Genomic DNA, 20,680 nt, shown 5'->3' with positions numbered 1-20,680 from the left:
ATTAGCCGTTCATGGTGGTGGTTGCCTGTAATCCCAGCTACTCAGGAGGCTGAGGCTGGAGAATTGCTTGAACCCAGGAGGTGGAGGTTGCAGTAAGCTGAGATCGCACCGCTGCACTCCAGCGTGGCCCTGAGACAGAGCAAGGCCCTGTCTCAAAAAAGAAAAGAAAAGAAAATTAAAAATTAAATACTATTAAGTACTTTGTAAATTATAAAAACACGGGCCGGGCGCGGTGGCTCAAGCCTGTAATCCCAGCACTTTGGGAGGCCGAGGCGGGTGGATCACCAGGTCAAGAGATCGAGACCATCCTGGTCAACATGGTGAAACCTCGTCTCTACTAAAAATACAAAAAATTAGCTGGGCATGGTGGCACGTGCTTGTAATCCCAGCTACTCAGGAGGCTGAGGCAGGAGAATTGCCTGAACCCAGGAGGCGGAGGTTGCGGTGAGCCGAGATCGCGCCATTGCACTCCAGCCTGGGTAACAAGAGCGAAACTCCGTCTCAAAAAAAAAAAAAAAAAATTATAAAAACACTACCAAAAAAGATAATTATACTTAATTCTACCGGTATAGTTACCATAAAGATAATAATCCACATGGATAAAGGCTATTCAGACAAAATGGTCAGTGAGGCCAGGTGCTCACACCTGTAACCCAAGCACTTTGAGAGGCTGAGGTGGGAGGATTGCTTGAGCCCAAGACCAGCCTGAGCAACATAGTGAGACCCCCCTATGCTATGGGTATAGCACCTCTACAAAAAACTAAAAAACATTAGCTGGGCAGGGTGTACATACCTGTAGCTCCAGTTACTCAGGAGGCTGAGGTGGGAGCAACATTTGAGCCCCGGAGGTTCAGGCTACAGTGAGCTGTGATCACACCACTGCACTCCAGCCTGGGCAAGAGTGAGATCCTACCTTTTTCTCTATATATGCAAACATATATATATACACTACACACACACACACACACACACACACACACACACACACACACACACATATATATATATATCTCTTATCAGGTGCTTAGGAGTTTGCTAGTGCAGGTACTTAAGAAATGACTAATGACTTTGGGGCCCACAGAGCCAGAGAGTAACAGGCCAGACCGCCTGTAAGCCAGAGAGCCAGGTGTCTCCCTCCCGGCACACCAATTTCCAAACTTGTCTCCCAATCTCTTTCTCCAGCATAACGTGCATGGACAGTAAACAAATGATGATATCATGTTACCACACTTCATTTCACAGGATTTAGCAATCCAGAGAGACACGGGGGAGGCCCTCCCTCCACACAGAGAACATGATCTGTTCTTCCTCAGTGAAAATCCATGAGAAAGTTTCTAAGCTTGTAATACTTAGCCCTCGACAAGGGATAAAGGTGTTTGAGGAAGGAGGAAATGAGGAAATGGAATTCGCATGATCCTTCTCTGGGATTAGTGTGTGTAGCTCTGTTGTTCAGCTTTGGCCTATAATTGTCGATACTAAATCGCATGGAATAATTTTTCCTTTTTTTTTTTTTTGAGACGTAGTCTCACTGTCACCCAGGCTGGAGTGAAGTGGTGCAATCTTAGCTCTCTGCAACCTCCACCCCCAGGGTTCAAGCTATTCTGCCTCAGCCTCTGGAGTAGCTGGGATTACAGGCCCTTGCTGCCACACCCAGCTACTTTTTTGTATTTTTAGTAGAGACAGGGTTTCGCCATGTTAGCCAGGCTGACCTCGAACTCCCGACCTTGGATGATCCACCCGCCTTGGCCTCCCAAAGTGCTGAGATTAGAGGCGTCAGCCACTGCACCTGGCCGAATAAAGATATCTTAAGGAAAAAGTGAATGACTCAGATGTTTATTTTCTCAAATATAATATTTAAAATATTGCAAGAAGACATCCGTTTAGTATTCTCCCTTCATTTCTCAATTACTTTATTATTTGAGAATTAATACCCCATACGAAGACAAAATAACTTGCCAAAGTCATTCCTCTCTGACATGATTAAGTCATATCCAATCCACAGGCTGATATCCAAATAATACATAGCTTCATGCTTCAGGTGAGCCAAGAACAATCTTTCCATTGAATGCCATGCACGGGCTGATATCAAAGACAAGACTGAACTTCTTTCATTGGCACAGAGACCGCTGCGGGAGGTGTGGCCTCAGCCTACTCCTCAGCTGTGCCGTCCAGGATGTGTTTAAAGGAGAATGGAGAGAACTTGTAACCATCCCCGACATAGAACTTGTTCTGGAACTCGACCCTGTTGCCGAGGGGAGGGCGTGGGGTGAGAAAAAGGAGATTGAAACCCATCATTCAGAGGCTAGAAGGTGGAGGGAAGGAGGAAGCAGAGCATTTGTAAAATCAAGCACAAGGTCGAAGGGTCGGCCACGGAAGGCACCCAGGCTGATGGCTGCCATGAGAATCCCAAGGATTCTTTTTTTCTTTTTTTTGAGACAGAGTCTTGCTCCATCGCCCTGGCTGGAGTGTAGTGGTGCGATTGTGGCTCACTGCAACCTCCGCCTCCCAGGTTCAAGAAATTCTCCTGCCTCAGCCTCTCAAGTAGCTGGGACTATAGGCACATGCCACCATGCCTAGCTAACATATATATATATATATATATATATTTTTTTTTTTTTTTTTTTTTTTTTTTTTTTGAGATGGAGTTTCTCTCCTGTCGTCCAGGCTAGAGCGCAATGGTGCGATCTTGGCTCACCTCAACCTCCGCTTCCCAGGTTCAAGTGAGTCTCCTGTCTCAGCCTCCCGAGTAGCTGGGATTACAGGCTCCTGCCATCACACCCAGCTAATCTTTTCTACTTTTAGTAGAGATAGTGTTTTGCCATGTTGGCCAGGCTGGTCTCAAACTCCTGACCTCATGTGATCCAGCCGCCTTGGCTTCCCAAAGTGCTGGGATTACAGGCATGAGCCACCATGCCCAGCCTAATTTTTATAATTTTAGTAGAGACAGGGTTTCATCATGTTGGCCAGGCTGGTCTCAAACTCCTGACCTCAAGTGATCCACCCACCTCAGCCTCCCCAAATGCAGGGATTACAGGCGTGAGCCACTGCGCCCAGGCCATGAATCTGAGGACTTTTTAAAACCTTCTCTCCCCTGTCTCTGACCACCTTCCCTTTCCCCTCCCCCTAACTTCCTCAGGCTTCTCTGCTGGTGGGCTCATAGCCACAGCATAACAACTCTTCCCTTGTGCAAGAGCTTCCCCACCCTCATCACAAGCCAAGATGCCCTCACTGTTCAGCACTACCTAATGCCATTTTCCATTTCCATCTAATTCTAAACTGTGAGACTCACAAAGACCCTGAACCTGTATTTTTTGTAACTTACATAACTGGTATCATGTAGTATCATTTATGTTTTATTAAGTTATGGAGTTCTGTTCATCTCCTCAATGACATGGAGGAAAATGATGACATCACAGAGGCAGGGGAAGCTGTGACTCTCCTCACTCAGGACAGGAAGTATGAAGGCTTCCTTATGAACAGAGGCCATAGAGCGAGGAAGAAAACATTAGGGCAAACTGGTGCAGCTGAAGGGCATGCACCGCACACTCGGAATTCTTGGCTAAAATGTAATTTGGAAGACAACCAGAGGTCCGAACACATCTCCATATTCATCGACCTAGTGACAATGGCTGATTGTCACTGGATACATCTGTGTGTGTCCAGGGCTTCCTGTGAGCATCTCCCTCCTGGTGGTACCCTCCTTCTCTTTCCACTTTTGAGACTTTCATACCTTGTTGGTATAAATCCTGCAGTCAGCAACAAGAGTCAAACATCCCAGATTCACCAGGCACAGTGGTTCGTGCCTATAATCCCAGCACTTTGGGACGCTGAGGCGGGTGAATCACTGGAGGCCAGGAGTTTGAGACCAGCCTGGCCAACATGGGGAAATCCCGTCTCTGCTAAAAATACAAAACTTAGCTGGGTGTGGTGTTGGACACCTGTAATCCCAGCTACTCAGGAGGCTGAGGCAGGAGAATCACTTGAACCTGGTAGGTGGAGGTTGTAGTGAGCCAAGATCGCACCACTGCACTCCAGCCTGTGCAACAGAGTGAGACCCTGTCTCAAAAAAAAAAAAAAAAAAAAAGGCAAACATTCCAGATTTGCTAAGCGTGCCTTCTCTGAGCCTATCTCAGATGTCACCTTACCAATACTGGGAAGTGTCACTTGGTTAAAGGCAATTATAATAACAAATGAACACTGATCATCTAAAAGGGAAGGAGTAAATGAAAACTAACATTTAGTGTAGATATGAGTCTCTGAATAAGTACGAATGAGTGTGTGTGTATGTATCTATATATATACACATATATTACATCATTTAATATCATACCAACAGATGACTGAACTAAGGCTCCAAAGAGGTATGTAAGCTGCTGATGTCACACATGGGTCAAGATTTGAACCCAGTCGGCTGGCCCCACAGCCCACCCCCTTTCCCAACACCACATCGAGCTTCCATGGGACAACCATCCTTACCAGTGCAGTCGCAGGGCGTGCAGAAAAGCAGAGAGGCCCTCCATGACCAGAAGGATGGCTACTGTCAGGACAGCAAATACGGCAAAAATAATAAAAACCCCGATGATGCCTCCCCAGCCTCGCACGTGAAGGCCGTTGTTCATCACCATGGTCCAGAGCACTTCGGACAGTTCTGTAAGGCGAGAGAAGCCACTGTGGTTATCTTGCAAATGCAGATTGTTATTTATTTTTTCATCTTTTTAATTAAAAATATTTATATGTATATATTTTTTAAATAGAGACAGGGTCTCACTATGTTGCCTAGGATGGTCTCCAACTCCTGGCCTCAAGCAATCCTCCTGTTTCTGCCTCCCAAAGTGCTGGGAAATCAGGCAGGAGCCACCATGTCCAGCCCAGATGATGATGATGATGATGATTTGAACAGGTTCTCACTGTATCCCCCAGGCTGGAATGTGGTAGTGCAATTATGGCTCATTGCAGCCTTGACTTCATGGGCTCCAGTGATCCTCCCACCTTAGCCTCCTAAGTAGCTGGGACCACAAGAATGTGCTGCCACTCTCTGTCAATTTTTCTTTTTTTGGGGGGGGGGACAGAGTTTTGTTCTTATCGCCCAGGCTGGAGTACAATGGCGTGATCTCGGCTCACTGCAACCTCCGCCTCCCAGGTTTAAGTGATTCTCCCGCCTCAGCCTCCTGAGTAGCTGGGATTACAGGCACCCACCACCATGCCTGGCTAATATTTGTATTTTTAGTAGAGACAGGGTTTCGCCACATTGGCCAGGCTGGTCTCAAACTCCTGATCTCAGGTGATCCACCCACCTCAGCCTCCCAAAGTACTGGGATTACAGGCATGAGCCAACGTGACTGGTCTTGTTAATTTTTTTTTAATAGAGAAGGGGTCTTCTTATGTTAGCCAGGCTAGACTTGAGTCTTGAACTCCTGGGCTTAAGTGTTCCTCCCATCTCAACATCCCAAAGTGCTGAAATTACAGACATGAGCCACCACATCCGGCTATGAGTGCAGATTATTTTTATATTATAATCCTAAATCTGCACATCCTATGATTCAACAATTCCACTCCAAGGTGGAGAAGTTGGGCATGTGTGCCCTAGGGCATTGCACGAGATTGTTTCCAGAAACTTTGTTCCCAAGGGTGGAATTTTCATCAAGAGGAAACCGGACAAATACGTGGAGGCATATTATTCACCAAGGAAAGCAAGCAAACTATAGCTACTGGTGGCAAAATAAACAAATCCCAGCAACACAATTCATACGCAAAAAAGCAAAACCATACAATTCGTTAAAGATTGAATGTTTGTGTCTCTCCAAAATTTGTATGTTGAAGGTCTAACCCTCAAAATGATGGCATTTGGAGATGGAGCTTTTGGGAGGTGATTTGGGTTAGGTGAGGTCCTGAGGGTGAGGTCCTCGTATTGGAATTAGTGCCCTTATAAGAAGAGACACCAGGCAGCTTCCGCTCCATTTTTCTCTGTTTCTGTTCCTCTCTCGCCACCATGTGGGGACCCAGGTAGAAGGCCGCCATCTGCAGGCCAGGAAGAGGGTCATCATCAGAACCCAACCTTTCTGGCTCCCTGATCTGGGGCTTGCAGCCTCCAGGACTGTGAGAAAGTGACTGTCCACTGCTAAGTCACCCAGCCCAGGGTGTTTCATTATGGCAGCCTGAGCGAAGACGTAATTTTATTCACATAAATTCAAACAGATGCAAAACTACACTAAATTGCTAAGGGATAAAAGCATGTTAAAACGCACAAAATTTGCTATTATAAGTCAAGAGTGTGGTCAACACCATGTGAGAATACAGGGAGAGAAAGAAATCCTCCTGACTCAGCCTCCCAAGTAGCTGGAACCATAGGACTACACCTGTTTAATTTTTTTTTTTTTGAGATGGAGTCTCACTTTGTAATAACCTATGCTGGGCTAGCATCACTGACTCCATCTTAGCTGTAAACTCCAACCTGGCTTCCCTCTCCCTACCACAGTCCCTTGGGTGCATAAGTGGGTCATGCTGCACTTAGAAGCATTGAAGTGTACTGTTCTTAACACTTGTCTCCATTGTAACCGCATCCTGCCTGGCATACCCGCCCCCCACTATTGTAAGAAAAAGTTTCCCTTTGATCATTGTGTAGAAGGAGCCTAATCGCCCCCATTCTTGGACCACCTGTGCCCACAATCCCTTCCTCTAACCTGCTTTTCTGCTTCTGTAAAATTCCGCTTCAGCTAGGTACTCCCCTCCCCTACCTAAATCAAAGTATAAAAGATAATCCGGCCGAGAGAATTTTGAGCGTTAGCTGTCTCTTGATCACTGGCTAATTAATAAAGGACTCTTAATTTGGATCTCAGAGCATAGTGCGTTCCTTCTAACTCGCTCGGTTACAACAGCTTTGTCGCCAGGCTGGAGTGCAGTGGCACGATTTTAGCTCACTGCAACCTCTGCCTTCCAGGTTCAAGTGATTCTCCTGCCTCAGCCTCCAAGTAGCTGGGACTACATGCCATCACGCCAGGCTGGTCTCAAACTCCTGACCTCGTCATCTGCCCACCTCAGCCTCCTTAAGTGCTGGGATTACAGGCAGGGGCCACCGCGCCCAGCCTTCCCCATTCTTCTACGTTACCTCTTTAAGCAACCGTGTTAGTATGGAGTGGAAGCCATATCCAGCAGGGACTTCTGGAATGACCCAATGGGTGAACCAAGCCTGGCAGCCATGAACCATATGGGTTTTCAGGAATCAAATGACCGCCTCAGTGTGCATGGGCTGGTCAGAGGACACCCTGAAACATAGTGCCAAACTCTGGCCCAGGGACCAAGAATACCAAAACTGCTTCTCCTGTCTTATGTAGACTCAGCCCTATCATGACTCAAGTTCTCCAGCTATTGCGGGCCTTGGAGCTGAAGACCAACATCACCACCACTGACTGCACGAAGCGCTGAGATCCACTTTAAGGAACAAAGTGGGTGACAGTCCTGGGATAGCCACTTCACATGAACGTGCAACACTGAACAGGAGTCAAAATGTGCTTGTGGGTATCTGTGCTATAGGCACTTGTAGGGCTGAGTGTGTAGATCTGAGCATTCATGTGCACATGAAAGTGTGTGTGTGTGAGTTTGTGTGAGGAAACGAACATAGCCTGAGCTGTGAAGGTCACACAAATGCTGAACACTGGAGTCTAAATAATCAGACATACTTTGTTGTTGTTGTTGTTGTTTGAGGTGGAGTCTCGCTCTGTTGCCCAGGCTGGAGTGCAGTGACTCGATCTCAGCTCTTCACAACTTCCGCCTCCCAGGTTCAAGCGATTCTCCTGCCTCAGCCTCCCAAGCAGCTGGGATTACAGGCGTGCACCACCACACCCAGCTAATTTGTTTGTATTTTTAGTAGAGATAGGGTTTCTCCATGTTGGTCAGGCTGATCTCAAACTCCTGACCTCAAGTGATCTGGCTGCCTTGGCTTCCCAAAGTGCTGGGATTACAGGTGTGAGCCACAGCGCCCAGCTGTTGGGGCTTGGATCTTTATCAAAATTATATTTCCAATGCCTGAAATCCCAGCAGTTTGGGAGGCTGAGGCGAGAGGATTCCTTGAGGCCAGGAGTGTGAGATTAGCCTGGGCGAATAGTGAGACCTTATCTCTTTTAGATAGACAGACAGATGCTTGATTGATTAATTGATTGATAATAGACAGATACATAGATGATAGATAGATGATAAATAGATGATAGACAGATGATAGACAGATAGATAGATAGATATATAGATGATAGATGATAGACAGATGATAGATGATAGATTGACAGGCTGATAGATAGATTGATAGATAGATACATAGATAGATAGATAAATTGTATTTCTGGGCCTGGCCCGACTGACCCTGGACTGCTGTGAATTCACAAAGGTGGTGAGCACTTCCTGATGGTCAGCTCAGCGGGCAGCCAACTGACTCCCAGCCACGCTCCTAATCAAAGCAGGCCTTCTCTTACAGGTCAGCACCTTGCAGGACGGCATGGTAGCCCGAAAAACAGGTTCCCCCATCCCCAAAGATGTCCACATCCTAATCCCAATAACCTGTCAAAATGTTATATCACATGGCAACAGTAGCCTTGCAGATAAGATTAAGCTAAGAGTCCTGAGAGTGGTCATCGTCTGGATTATCTGGACACTCCCAAGGTCATCACTAGAGTCTTTGTAAGAGGAAGGCAGGAGAGCCGGAGTCAGAGAAAAAGGAAATTTGATGCTGGAAGCAGAGACTGAAGTGATGTGAAGCGGAACCACAAGCCACAGCGTGCAGGCAGCCTCCAGAAGCTAGAAAGGCCAGGAAATGAATTCTCCCTGCAGCGTCCAGCAAGAACACAGCCACCCACGCCCTGATTTTAGGACTCTGGCTTCGAAAACTAGAGGACAACAAATTTGTGTTGTTGGTTTTCTGTTTTTTGTTTTTAGCTCTGTCGCCCAGGCTGGAGTGCAGTGGCGCAATCTTTGCTCCCAGGTTCAAGCAATTCTCCTGCCACAATCTCCCGAGAAGCAGGGGTTACAGGTGCCCGCCACCACGCCTAGCTAATTTTTGTACTTTCAGTAGAGACGGTTTCACCATGTTGGCCAGGCTGCTCTGGAACTCCTGGGCTCAAGCGATTCACCTAAACTCTGTCTCCCAAAGTTCTAGGATCACAGGTGTGAGCCACCGCACCCGGCCAATTTAAAACTTGCGTTGTTTTAAGCCACGAGGGTTTGTGACAATTTGTTACAGCAGCAGCAGGAGAATATTAATACAGAGAGTGACCACCCCAACAATGTGCAGCCAGACCCATGGAAAAGGCACCTCTGCTTGGGAAAGAAGAGCCGTTCTTTTGGCAAACATCCACAAACAACTCGAGAAGGCTCCTTTACCTCCAAATACAGTACATTGCACCTATTTCCCGGGGCGTGGGGGAGAGCTACTGCACCCTGTTGGGCAGCTCACTTACGTGCATGAGCCAGGCTGAGGGCCCAGAGCCGCAGGTAGGAGGCTGTGTTTGAGATGCAGCCCAGGCAGTACTCGATGGTGTGGATGGCCTGGTGGACAAAGACATCTCCAAAGTTGAACTGAAAGACAGAATTGTTAACTTTACTTCATTGAGAACTTTCTTTTTTGTTGTTGTTTTCCTTTTTTTTTGAGATAAGAGTCTCACTCTGTCACCCAGGCTGGAGTGCAGTGGCACAATCTCGACTCACCGTAACCTCTGCCTTTTCAAGCGATTCTCCTGCCTCAGCCTCCTGGGTAGCTGGGACTATAGGCACGTGCCACCACGCCAGGCTATTTTTTTTTTTTTTTTTTGAATTTATAGTAGAGATGGGGTTTCACCATGTTAGCAAGGATGGTCTTGATCTCCTGACCTCATGATCCTCCCGCCTTGGCCTCCCAAAGTGCTGGGATTACAGGCATGAGCCACCATGCCTGGCCTTTCATTGAGAACTTTCTATACAAAAGTTATTAGAAATGATGCGAAGATGAATAAGGCATGGGCTTTGCTGTCCAGACACTTTCAGCCTAAGGGAAAAGAAATAGTAACAGACTTGGAGAAAGAATTATCAGCATGAAGTCGGGTATGTTATGTGTGCATTAACGTTCCCCAGCAATAGCTAAAAATAAGCTCAAAGATGCCAGCTGGGTGGTAAGGGGAGATGAGGTTCATGCTGTGCCAGGAAGGCTGGGTAGGGATGTGATCTTGAAGGAGAAGAAATTGTTCCTGAGGAGGAAAAGGATCCCTGGTTGGGAAAAGCAGGTGGCTGGGAATATCACCAAGTCAAGTTGGAAACGAGACAATTTGGCGGGGACTGGGAGCTTGGTTAGGTGAGGAATAGAAGACAGTGCTCCTGTGTGGAAGTTTCTAGAAATGCAAACTAGGGGTAAAGTGGAAGAAACAACCTGGATGCAATGAGGAGCCAGAGAGGCAGAGCCGGTAGCATCATGGATTAGAGGAGGGACAGCCTTAAAGAAAAAAAGAAGGACACTTTGGTGATGAGCTCAGTCATACAGGAAAGAGGCGAATAACACAGAACGAAGACAGCCACGGCGCCTTCTCCCTCATGCTCTCTGATATGACAGACAGTTTTTTGGGGGGAGGGTGCAGGGTCTTGCCCTGTCACCCAGGCTGGAGGGCAGTAGCATGATCACGGCTCACTGCAGCCTTTGCCTCCCAGGCTCAGGTGATCCTCCCACCTGAGCCTCCCGAGTGGCTGGGACTACTCGGCATGTATTACCACACCCAGCTAATTTTTGTATTTTTGTAGAGATGGGATTTCACCATGTTGCCCAGGCTTGTCTGGAACTCCTGGCCTCAAGCAATCTGCCTGCCTCGGCCTCCCAAAGTGCTGGGATTGCAGGTGTGAGCCACCGTGCCTAGCCATGGGGGACAATTTGACTGGTGCTGTACCAGTTCTCAAGTTGCTCACAGCCTAGTCAGGAGAATATATAGAAGAGCTCCCATGCCACACTCTGGGAAGCACAATGACCAGCGCATGCAGTGGTATCATGGGAACACAGAGAAGGCCCCTTACCCACTCAGGGCCAGGGCGGCCAGGGCTTTGAGGCTACTAAGCCTGAGTAGCTGGAAGAATGGTATTGACAGAGGAGATGAGCAGTTGGGTCTCCCACATCCTGAGTTTCAGATAGTAGTGTGCCTCGTCAGTAGATGCTCAGCACATGGGAGTACAGGTGGAACTACGGGGGCTCAGAAGGAAAGTCCAGACTGGAAATGGACCCCTGAGACCACATCTGCAGGACAGAGGAGATCAACAAGGGAAAGTTCAAAGAAAGAGGCGCTCCCAGCCTTGGGAAACATCTTCATTCAGAGACAAAGGAACAAGGCCAGGTGCAGTGGCTCACACCTGTAATCCCAGCACTTTGGGAGGCTGTGGCAGGTGGATCACTTGAGGTCAGGAGTTCAAGACCAGCCTGGCCAACATGGTGAAAGCCCACCTCTACTAAAAATACAAAAAATTAGCCAGGCATGGTGGCACATGCCTGAAGTCCCAGCTACTTGGGAGACTGAGGCAGGAGAATCACTTATACCCGGGAGGCGGAGGTTGCAGTGAGCTGAGATCATGCCACTACAATCCAGCCTGGTTGACAGAGTGAGACTCTGTCTCAAAAAAAAAGAGAGAGAGAGTAACAAAACAAGAAACTGATGAGGAAAAGAAAAGATCAAAGAAAAAGCAGCCAGGCGTGGTGGCTCATGGTTCATGCCTGTATTCCCAGCACTTTGGGAGGCTGAGGCATGCAGATCACCTGAGGTCGGGAGTTCAAGACCAGCTTGACCAACATGGAGAAACCCCATCTCTACTAAAAATACAAAAAAAAATCAGCCAGGCCTAGTGGTGTGCAACTGTAATCCCAGCTACATGGGAGGCTGAGGCAGGAGAATCGCTTGAACCTGGGAGGTGGAGGTTGCAGTGAACCGAGATGGTGCCATTGCACTCCGCCTGGGCAACAAGAGTGAAACTCCATGTCAAATAAAAAAGAAAAGATCGGAGAAGCTGGAGCAGTCACGCTGCAGTCAAGGATGTCTGCAGAGGGAGACACCCAGTAAGTAAGGAAGGAATGGGGGTGCAGTCACTGATGTCAGAGGTTATGGGGACAAGACAAAAATGAGAACCTCAATTCAGCCATGAAGGTAGCTGTGAGGAATTGAAGGGACATGGATGGGCAGAGATGGACGGAGTAGGCAGAGTCAAGGTCCAGAAGAACTGTGTAAGAAAGAATTAATCTAGGCCAGATGTGGTGGCTCATGTCTGTAATCCCAGCACTTTGGGAGGCCAAGGCAGGAGGATCACTTGAGCCCAGGAGTTCAGAACCAACGTGGGCAACAAACTGAGACCCCATCTCTACCAAAAATTTAAAAAATTAGCCAGGTGTGGTGGCATGCACCTGCGGTCCCAGCTACTCAGGAGGCTGAGGCAGGAGGATCGCTTGGGTTCAACAGGTCAAGGCTGCTGTGAGCCACCATTGTGCCACTGCATTCCAGCCTCAGCAACAGAGCAAGACCCTGTCTCAAAATAGTAATAACAATAATAATAATTAACCTTCCTGAACAGGACTGGCTTTGCCTTGGCTCCTGGGAGGTAACCTTTAAACCACTGGCATTTCCCACATGAAAGGCTCTTTGTTATTCATGCTGGGCCCTGTGACCACACCTGACCATTTATGCTAACGCAGTGGATGAAGCTGGGCACCTCATAGTTGAAGTGGGATCTGGCCACACCAGACCACACACAGCTATCAAGGGAAAACTTTTTAAAATAAGTAATTAACACCACAAATGGAGCCATTTATGGTGTCTCTGGACCTCATGGGAACTCAGTTCCCACTCCCAAATTAGAACAGAGCTCCAGTTAAAGCCTCCAGCCTGGGATTCATAACTGTGTCTGACTTCAGTCAACACATGGGACAGACAGCTGCCTTCATCTGGGAGGATGTGGCACAGGCTCCTGAGGGGCAGTGGCTGTCCTTGTACAGGCAGGGGCAGGGAGGGATGAGGGAACAAAACCATTTACGAATTCACACAAGAGGCATATAACATTATAGAGATCGTAGGGGGCCGGGCACAGTGGCTCATGCCTGTAATCCCAGCACTTTGGGACGCTGAGGCGGGCAGATCACCTGAGGTCAGGAGTTCAAGACCAGTCTGGCCAACATGGTGAAACCCTGTCTCTATTAAAGACAAAAATTAGCCGGGTTTGGTGGCAGGTGCCTGTAATTTCAGCTATTCAGGAGGCTGAAGCAGGAGAACCGCTTGAGCCTGGGAGGCGGAGGTTGCAGTAAGCAGAGACTGGCTCACTCTAGCCTGGGCGACAGAGCGAGACTCAGTCTCAAAAAAGGAGATCATAGGGGTGTGGTGCTGAGTCAAGGAGGCCTCGGTGACATGCAGGACCTTCTATGTCACTAGATCTGAGGCTGATATTCACCCCACACTTATAGATGCAGCAGTACTTGGACTAAAATATTGAAATGTACCCAGATTGGCTGATAAATCGCTGTTCTGATCCTCTTAGACCAACTATTAGATTCCCTTCCCTGAGACCTTCCCAGCCTTCCAGGACTCAGCAGTGACAGGGCTGCTGCCCGGTAGGGCCCTCCAGGCCCACCCAGCTCTACTGCCAGTGTCCATTCTTGAATGTGTATAAACGGGGGTCTTCCTCTGGGGCTCTCGTCCCAGATACCTCCTCCTCCTCATCGTTGTCCTGAGTCCCGTGGGCATCTGCAGAAGTCCTCTGGTCAGAACCACTGGAAGGGCTGACGCTGTCACCTTCAATGTTCTCAGTGCCATCTTCTTGGATCCTGGACGCCTGCAGCTGACAACAAGCAGGGAAATGAGGAATGCGCTCAACTCACCCTGAGAATTCTAACAATCCTACACAAATAAAGGGTCTCTCCTCAAATCCTATCTATGTATCAGACACGGTTCTGAACACTACACTAGCTCATTAAGCCCTCACGACCACCATTTTATGTAAGCACCGTTATCATCCTGTTTTACAGAGAAGTAAGCTGCGGCACTGAAAGGTGAAGCAATGTGCCCAGTCAGGCGCGGTGGCTCACACCCGTAATCCCACCACTTTGGGAGGCTGAGGCAGGCAGATCACTTGAGGTCAGGAATGCAAGGCCAGGGTGGCCAACATGGTGAAACCGTGTCTCTACCAAAAATACAAAAATCAGGCCAGGTGCAGTGGCACCTGTAATCCTAGCACTTTGGGAGGCCAAGGTGGGTGGATCACCTGAGGTCAGAAGTTTGAGACCAGCCTGGCCAACATAGTGAAACTCTGTCTCTACTAAAAATACAAAAATCAGTTGGGTGTAGCGGTATGTGCCTGTACTCCCAGCTACCTGGGAGGCTGAGGCAGGAGAATCGCTGGAACGCAGGAGGTAGAGGCTGCAGTGAGCCAAAATCACACCACTGTACTCCAGTCTGGGTGACAGAGTGAGACTCCATCTTAAAAAAAAGAAAAAATTAAAGGCCAGGCGCAGTGGCGAGTGCCTACACTCCCAGTGCTGTGGGAGGTCAAGCTTAGAGGATCACTTGAGGCCAAAAGTTCCAGACCAGCCTGGGTAACGTAGAGAGACCCCATCTCTATAAAAATGCAAAAAATTAGTCAGGCATGGTAGTGCATGCTTGTAATCCCAGCTACTCGGGAGGCTGAGGCAGGAGAATGGCTTGAACCTGGGAGGTGGAGCTTGCAGTGAGCCGAGATCACACACTGCTCTCTAGCCAGGGGGACAGAGTGATACTCTGTCTCAAAAAATTTTTTTTTAAAATAAATGTACCCAAGATCACACAGCTGGCAAGGCTGGTGAGCGGCAGAGCCATCATTCAAACCCAGCTGCCTGGCTCCAGGGCGTGCGCTTTTTCTGCACAATGCTGCAGAATGGGCCAGATTATGTAGTCTTGACAATAAAGCAATGCAAATACAAAGGTGCCTTTCCATTGTCAGAAGAAATATACACAGTCATAGATCATCAGTCATACCTTCCGTGTCACCTTGTGAAATTAACTATAAAAATAGCTTAGGAAAAAAGTCGAGGAAAAAAAAAATCTAGGCCTAGTCACCATTCAACTTGGCCTGGTTTTACCCCTAAATTTGAATGGTATATTTCTTTCAAGTCACCATGAAGCTTAATGTTCCATGTCCAGAGTTTTTCTAGAATGATTTCATGGGTGGGATATTGTAAATTAGGCATCAACATATCCATCCATCCCCTTCTTTCCTTTTTTTTTTTTTTTTTGAGAAGGAGTTTTACTCCTTCGCCCAGGCTGGAGTGCAGTGGTGTGATCTCAGCTCACTGCAACCTCCATCCCCCAAGTTCAAGCGATTCTCCAGCCTCAGCCCTCCTGAGTAACTGAGATTATAGGCACGTGCCACCACGCCCAGCTAATTTTTGTATTTTTAGTAGAGACGGGGTTTCGCTATGTTGGCCAAGCTGATCTTGAACTCCTGACCACAGGTGATCCACCTGCCTGGGCTTCCCAAAGTGCTGGGATTACAGGTGTGAGCCACCGCGCCCAGCCAGGACCCTCCTTTCTTTAGCAGGTCTGCATTCAACATTTGCAGGGCTCTGGGAAAGGGCAAAGATGGTAGTTCACAGGCCATGTGTTGAAATATTTAAAAGTTATACAACAAGCCAACAAATTCCTAGACAAATTATGTTCTATGCTTGAGCCCAGGAGTTCAAGATCAGCATGGGCAACAAAGGGAGATCCCATCTCTAAAAAAAAATGTAGCCTGGCTTGGGGGTGCCCCTGTCCCAGCTACATAGGAGGCAAGGGCAGGAAGATCTCTTGAGCCTGGGAGTCTGAGGTTGAAGTGAGCCATGTTTGCACCACTGCACTCCAACCTGGGCGACCAAGCAAGCCTCTGTCTCACAAAAAAAAAGGGGGATGGTGGGGGAGGGGCAGTTCTCACCTCCTAACTTAAAAAATAAATTCTCATAAAAACTGGGAAGTCTCTGTTCAAATTCAGTATTTACGCCATGCCATGGCAGCATGGGAGCTGGCCCCAGACCAGGGATCCTTCTTTTCACCTCTGGTTTCATCCTGTATCATGAGGACCTTGTATGTGTACACAGACCCCCCCCACCCAAAATGTCTACATTCCACCCACATTCCCTGCAGACAGCTGTCCCCTGGCTACCTAGGGACTCGTGGTGCCCATGCCAGTGGCCTGGTCTACCCTCAGGAGACTGAGGAACAAGGCCTCTGCAGGACCCAGAAGTTGGCTCAGGTCCATCTAGACAGGAGTTCAGGGTGCCCTTCCCCAAGGCCTTGTGGTTCTTTATCCCCTGGGGGGTGTGGCTCAAGTTAACATTTTATTTGTCATCTGGAAATCTTATTTACTCTCTCCTTCTACTTAAAGAAGAAAATATCAAAGGAAAAATATATTATGGCTTCTCCATTTCCATCCCTAAACTCTAACTCTTTCTGCTCATTATGCTTGAATTAGTTAAAATGAACATGAACAATTCTGTAAAACTGTGATATTGGACTTTTGTTTTGTTTTGTTTTTGAGATGGACTTTTGCTTTTTCACCCAGACTGGAGTGCAGTGGCGTGATCTTGGCTCACTGCAACCTCCGCCTCTGGGGTTCAAGCGATTCTCCTGCTTCAGCATCCCAAGTAGTTGGGATTACAGGCGCACACCACCATGCCCAGCTAATTTTTGTGTTTTTAGTAGAGACAGGGTTTCACTATGTTGGCCAGGCTGGTCCCAAACTCGACCTCAGGTGATCTACTACGTGAGGACCTCCCAAAGTGCTAGAATTACAGGTGTGAGCCCCCTCGCGTGGTCGACATCGGACTTGAGAATCCTAGTGACTATCTTCCTTCCAGAAAAGATACATTTGCAGTCCTCCCACTCAAATCTCACAAGGCTTAAGCTGGGTGCTGTATGAAGTAAAACATATAGCAATCAGTGTAAATAAGCAACTGGCAACTTTCTAAAAACACATGTGGCTGGGCGCAAGGGCTCACACTTATAGTCCCAGCACTTTGGGAGGCAAAGGCAGGAGGATCACTTGATCTCAGGAGTTAAAGACCAGCCTGGGCAACATAGCAAGACTTCATCTCTACTGCAAAAAATTTAAAAATAGCCGGGCATGGTGATGCGAGCCTGCAGTCCCAGCTACTCAGGAGACTGAGGTGGGAGGGTTGCTTGAGCCCAGGAGATGAGTCAGCTATGATCGTACCACTGCACCCCAGTCTGGGCAACACAGCAAGACCCCATCTAAAAATACATACATAAAATTTAAAAAAATTAAAACTTTGGCCAGGTACAGTGGCTCACACCTGTAATCCCAGCACTTTGGGAGGCCGAGGCGGGTGGATCACGAGGTTAGGAGTTTGAGACCAGCCTGACCAACATAGTGAAACCCCATCCCTACTAAAAAAAAAAAATACAAAAATTAGCTGGGTGTGGTGGCACATGCCTGTAGTCCCAGCTACTGGGGAGGCTGAGGCAGGAGAATCACTTGAACCTGGGAGGTGGAGGTTGTAGTGAGCCGAGATTGCGCCACTGCACTCCAGCCTGGGCAACAAAGAGAGAGACTCCATCTAAAAAAAAAAAAAAATTAAAACCTATGTTCCAAAAGGTATATACAAGGATGTTTATAATATCACTATTTGTAATTTCTAACACTGCAACGTTGGATGAGAGAAAACAGATCCCAAAGAAGACATTTGGATGATTTCATTCACATGAAGTTCAAGAACAGGCAAAATGAACCAACAGTACTAGAGGTCAGGACAATGTTTGCTCTTGGGGTAAGAGTGACAGGAGGAAGGCACAAAGGTAGTTTTTGTTTTTTTGAGATGGAGTTTCATTTCTGTAGCCCAGGCTGGAGGGCAATGGCAGCGATCTCAGCTCACTGCAACCTCCACCTCTCAGGTTCAAGAGATTCTCCTGCCTCAGCCTCCCAAGTAGTTGGGGTTACAGGCGCCCACCACCACGCCCAGCTAATTTTTGTATTTTTAGTAGAGATGGGGTTTCATCATGTTGGCCGGGATGGTTTCGAACTCCTGACCTCAGGCGATCCACCCACTTCAGCCTCCCAAAGAGTTGGGATTACAGGCGTGAGCCACTGTGTCTGGTCAGGACTTTCAGGTTCTAAGGATAACCTATTTCTCGATTTGAGTGCTGGTGACACGAACACATTCATGTTGTGATACTTCACGGATTGCTGCCTTGTTATTCATGCACTTCTCTGTATGTTATTTATTTCAATAACATTTACCATAATAAATGCACATGTCAACATGGAAATTTTAAATAGAAACACAGTTATTTCACTGTGACCTGAGACGTGGGAGTATGAGGGGACCTGGATTCACAGCAGCAAGATGGAAGGGGAAACAGAATGTGGGATGCCCAGTGGCTGGCCACAAGGGCTCTTGGAAGGAGATGTATATTCATTGGCTGCCCACAGGGCATGCCACCAAGGCCATGCCACAGTAGCCCTCTAGTGGAGAGGTTCCCAGGACGCATTCTGCAGGAACCCAGAACCTAGGGTTATAGGAAAGGCGAATTAATAGACAGGACCCCTGCTCATATCACCTGAAGTCCATCAGAACAAATTGTTTATCTCTATGTATTAGGTCTGTAAGATTTCATAAAGAAGAGGTGGAGAGGGGCAAAGAACACCATTATAGAACCATCTGTTGAATGGAGATGTTTCTAACATGAAAAAGAAACACCAGGACCCTAAGCAGCAGCCTGAGGAAACAGTCAACAGCCCCGCATCCCTAGGGCCAAGGAGACAGGAGCTTCAGTTACCAGTCAGTTTCAGAACTATCATCCATGAAGGCAGACTAGAAAAACCCTCTCTCTCCCTCCTTCGCTCTGCTTAAGTCATCTGGTGGGGCTAAGGAGAAATCTACCACTTTGAGATCAGCAACTGTTTAAAGAGCTTGTGTGGTGCAGAGCAAGACAAGCTATTATTTTACAGTCCTGGGACTCAAGACAGGCTGCAGCAACCCGGCTCTTGGCTTATGGACAGATTTAGATCCTAGAAAAAAAAATTATAGCCACTTGAGGCCATGAGTTAGAGAACAGCCGGGCAGCATAGTGAGATCCCATCTCTACAAAAAAACAATGCTGAGGCAGGGTGGCATGCCTGTAGGCCCAGGTACTTGGGAGGCTGAGGCAGGAGGATGGCTTCAGTCCAGGAGTCAGAGGCTACAGTGAGCTATGATTGTGCCTGTGAATAGCCACTGCACTCTGGCCTCAGAGACAGACAGAACTTGTCTCTAGAAAAAAAAAAACCAAACAGGCCAGGCGTGGTGGTAGCTCACGCCTATAATCCAAGCACTTTGGAGGCCAAGGCGGGCGGATCACTTGAGGTCAGGAGTTCAAGACCAACCTGACCAACATGGTGAAACCCCGTCTTAAAAAAAAAAAAAAAAAAACTTGCATCTACTTGCATCTACTTCTCCCAACAGGTATTTGTCACCCTCTTTGAAGAGCTGGTCACCTGTCTGGACAAGCATCCACCTCAACAGCCCTCAACCACCAACCACCTTGATCTTTCACCAGTTAGCCAAACAATAACCAAGTCTTCCTTGCTTTGTCTTCCTCTTCATGAAAATCTCATATAGATCATGTATCAGCTAAGCTTTGGAACTAGTTCAGACTGGCAAGAAATAAGGAGACAGCAGGAGGAGAGGCAGGCGTCACATAGGGGCAAACTTCCTCAACTCAAGTCTCGTCATGTCTAAGCCCCTGACTCTGCTGCCCTCCAGGTCAATATCCAGCAAAGATCTTAGAAAAACAGAATTGAATCTGAATACATCTACAACCATTTAAAACATACATGGTCTCAGCACTTTCCACTTAACTGTTTGTACTCACAGAGGAAAGCAGAGAACAACCATCTCATATCGTCTGTGTTATAGCTAGACGCTGATGTCCTCTGGAAGGTTAATCTTCCTAAATCCTATTTGGTTCAGCATGACATTAAACTCTGCTTCACCCCCTGAGTACACATGAGGCTCAGGGGCAGTTAAGACAAAAAGAGAAAGTGTGCTCAATCTGGTACTTGGCAACAGGAAAAAAATCACAAATAAACAAGAACTGACCTAATTCAATCTGTTTACCCTTCTAATTCTCCGACACAATCTGTAACAATAAAGTCTCACAACCTTAGAATATTAATGAAAAACAACTTTTAATATTTGTTTTACAAGTAAAACTATGATAAAATATTATTTATGACTAATAAAACCACCACATTCAGATCCTTATAAATCATTAACTACCACTAGACTCAGCACACATACACCCTGAACAAAGTCTACAAGACGTAAGTTTTATTTAATTTTTTTGAGATGGAGTTTTGCCTTTTCGCCCAGGCTGGAGTGAAGTGGTGCGATCTTGGCTCACTGCAACCTCTGCCACCACCCCCTGCCCCAGGGTTCAAGTGATTCTTCTGCCTCAGCCTCGTGTATAGCTGGGACTACAGGTGCGTGCCACCATACCATGCTAATGTCTGTATTTTTAGTAGAGATAGGGTTTCACCATGTAGGCCAGGCTGGTCTTGAATTCCTGACCTCGGGTGACCCACCTGCCTCAGCCTCTCAAAGGGCTAGGATTACAGGTGTGCGCCATCGTGCACGGCTAAGACATAAAGCTTAAACGTGCTTGCCCTTAATAGAGCATCTTGCTGGAAATAAGAGGACCCA

General features: G+C 47.5%; 1 protein-coding gene across 2 annotated transcripts in view; it reads right to left on the bottom strand.

Annotated features, from left to right (window-relative positions):
- Positions 1 to 1,817: 1,817 nt before the first annotated feature.
- The window catches only part of ATP6V0A4 (ATPase H+ transporting V0 subunit a4), a 93,272-nt gene continuing 74,409 nt past the window's right edge, over positions 1,818 to 20,680 (bottom strand). For both annotated transcript variants that reach the window (XM_032275862.1, XM_032275861.1), the window contains exons 18-21: positions 13,678 to 13,809; positions 9,444 to 9,561; positions 4,477 to 4,648; positions 1,818 to 2,242 (exon numbers count right to left, since the gene is read on the bottom strand). In XM_032275862.1, the coding sequence (XP_032131753.1) occupies positions 2,149 to 2,242; positions 4,477 to 4,648; positions 9,444 to 9,561; positions 13,678 to 13,809 (516 nt within the window). In that variant the 3' untranslated portion in view covers positions 1,818 to 2,148. The remainder of the gene's footprint in view (positions 2,243 to 4,476; positions 4,649 to 9,443; positions 9,562 to 13,677; positions 13,810 to 20,680) is intronic.

This window comes from Sapajus apella, unplaced genomic scaffold, assembly GCF_009761245.1.
Source record: "Sapajus apella isolate SASKATOON/1434 unplaced genomic scaffold, GSC_monkey_1.0 scaffold7, whole genome shotgun sequence".
NCBI classification, from domain to species: domain Eukaryota; kingdom Metazoa; phylum Chordata; class Mammalia; order Primates; family Cebidae; genus Sapajus; species Sapajus apella.
Note: the sequence above shows the minus strand (reverse complement) of the source record. Positions and strands in the feature narration are given on the sequence as shown.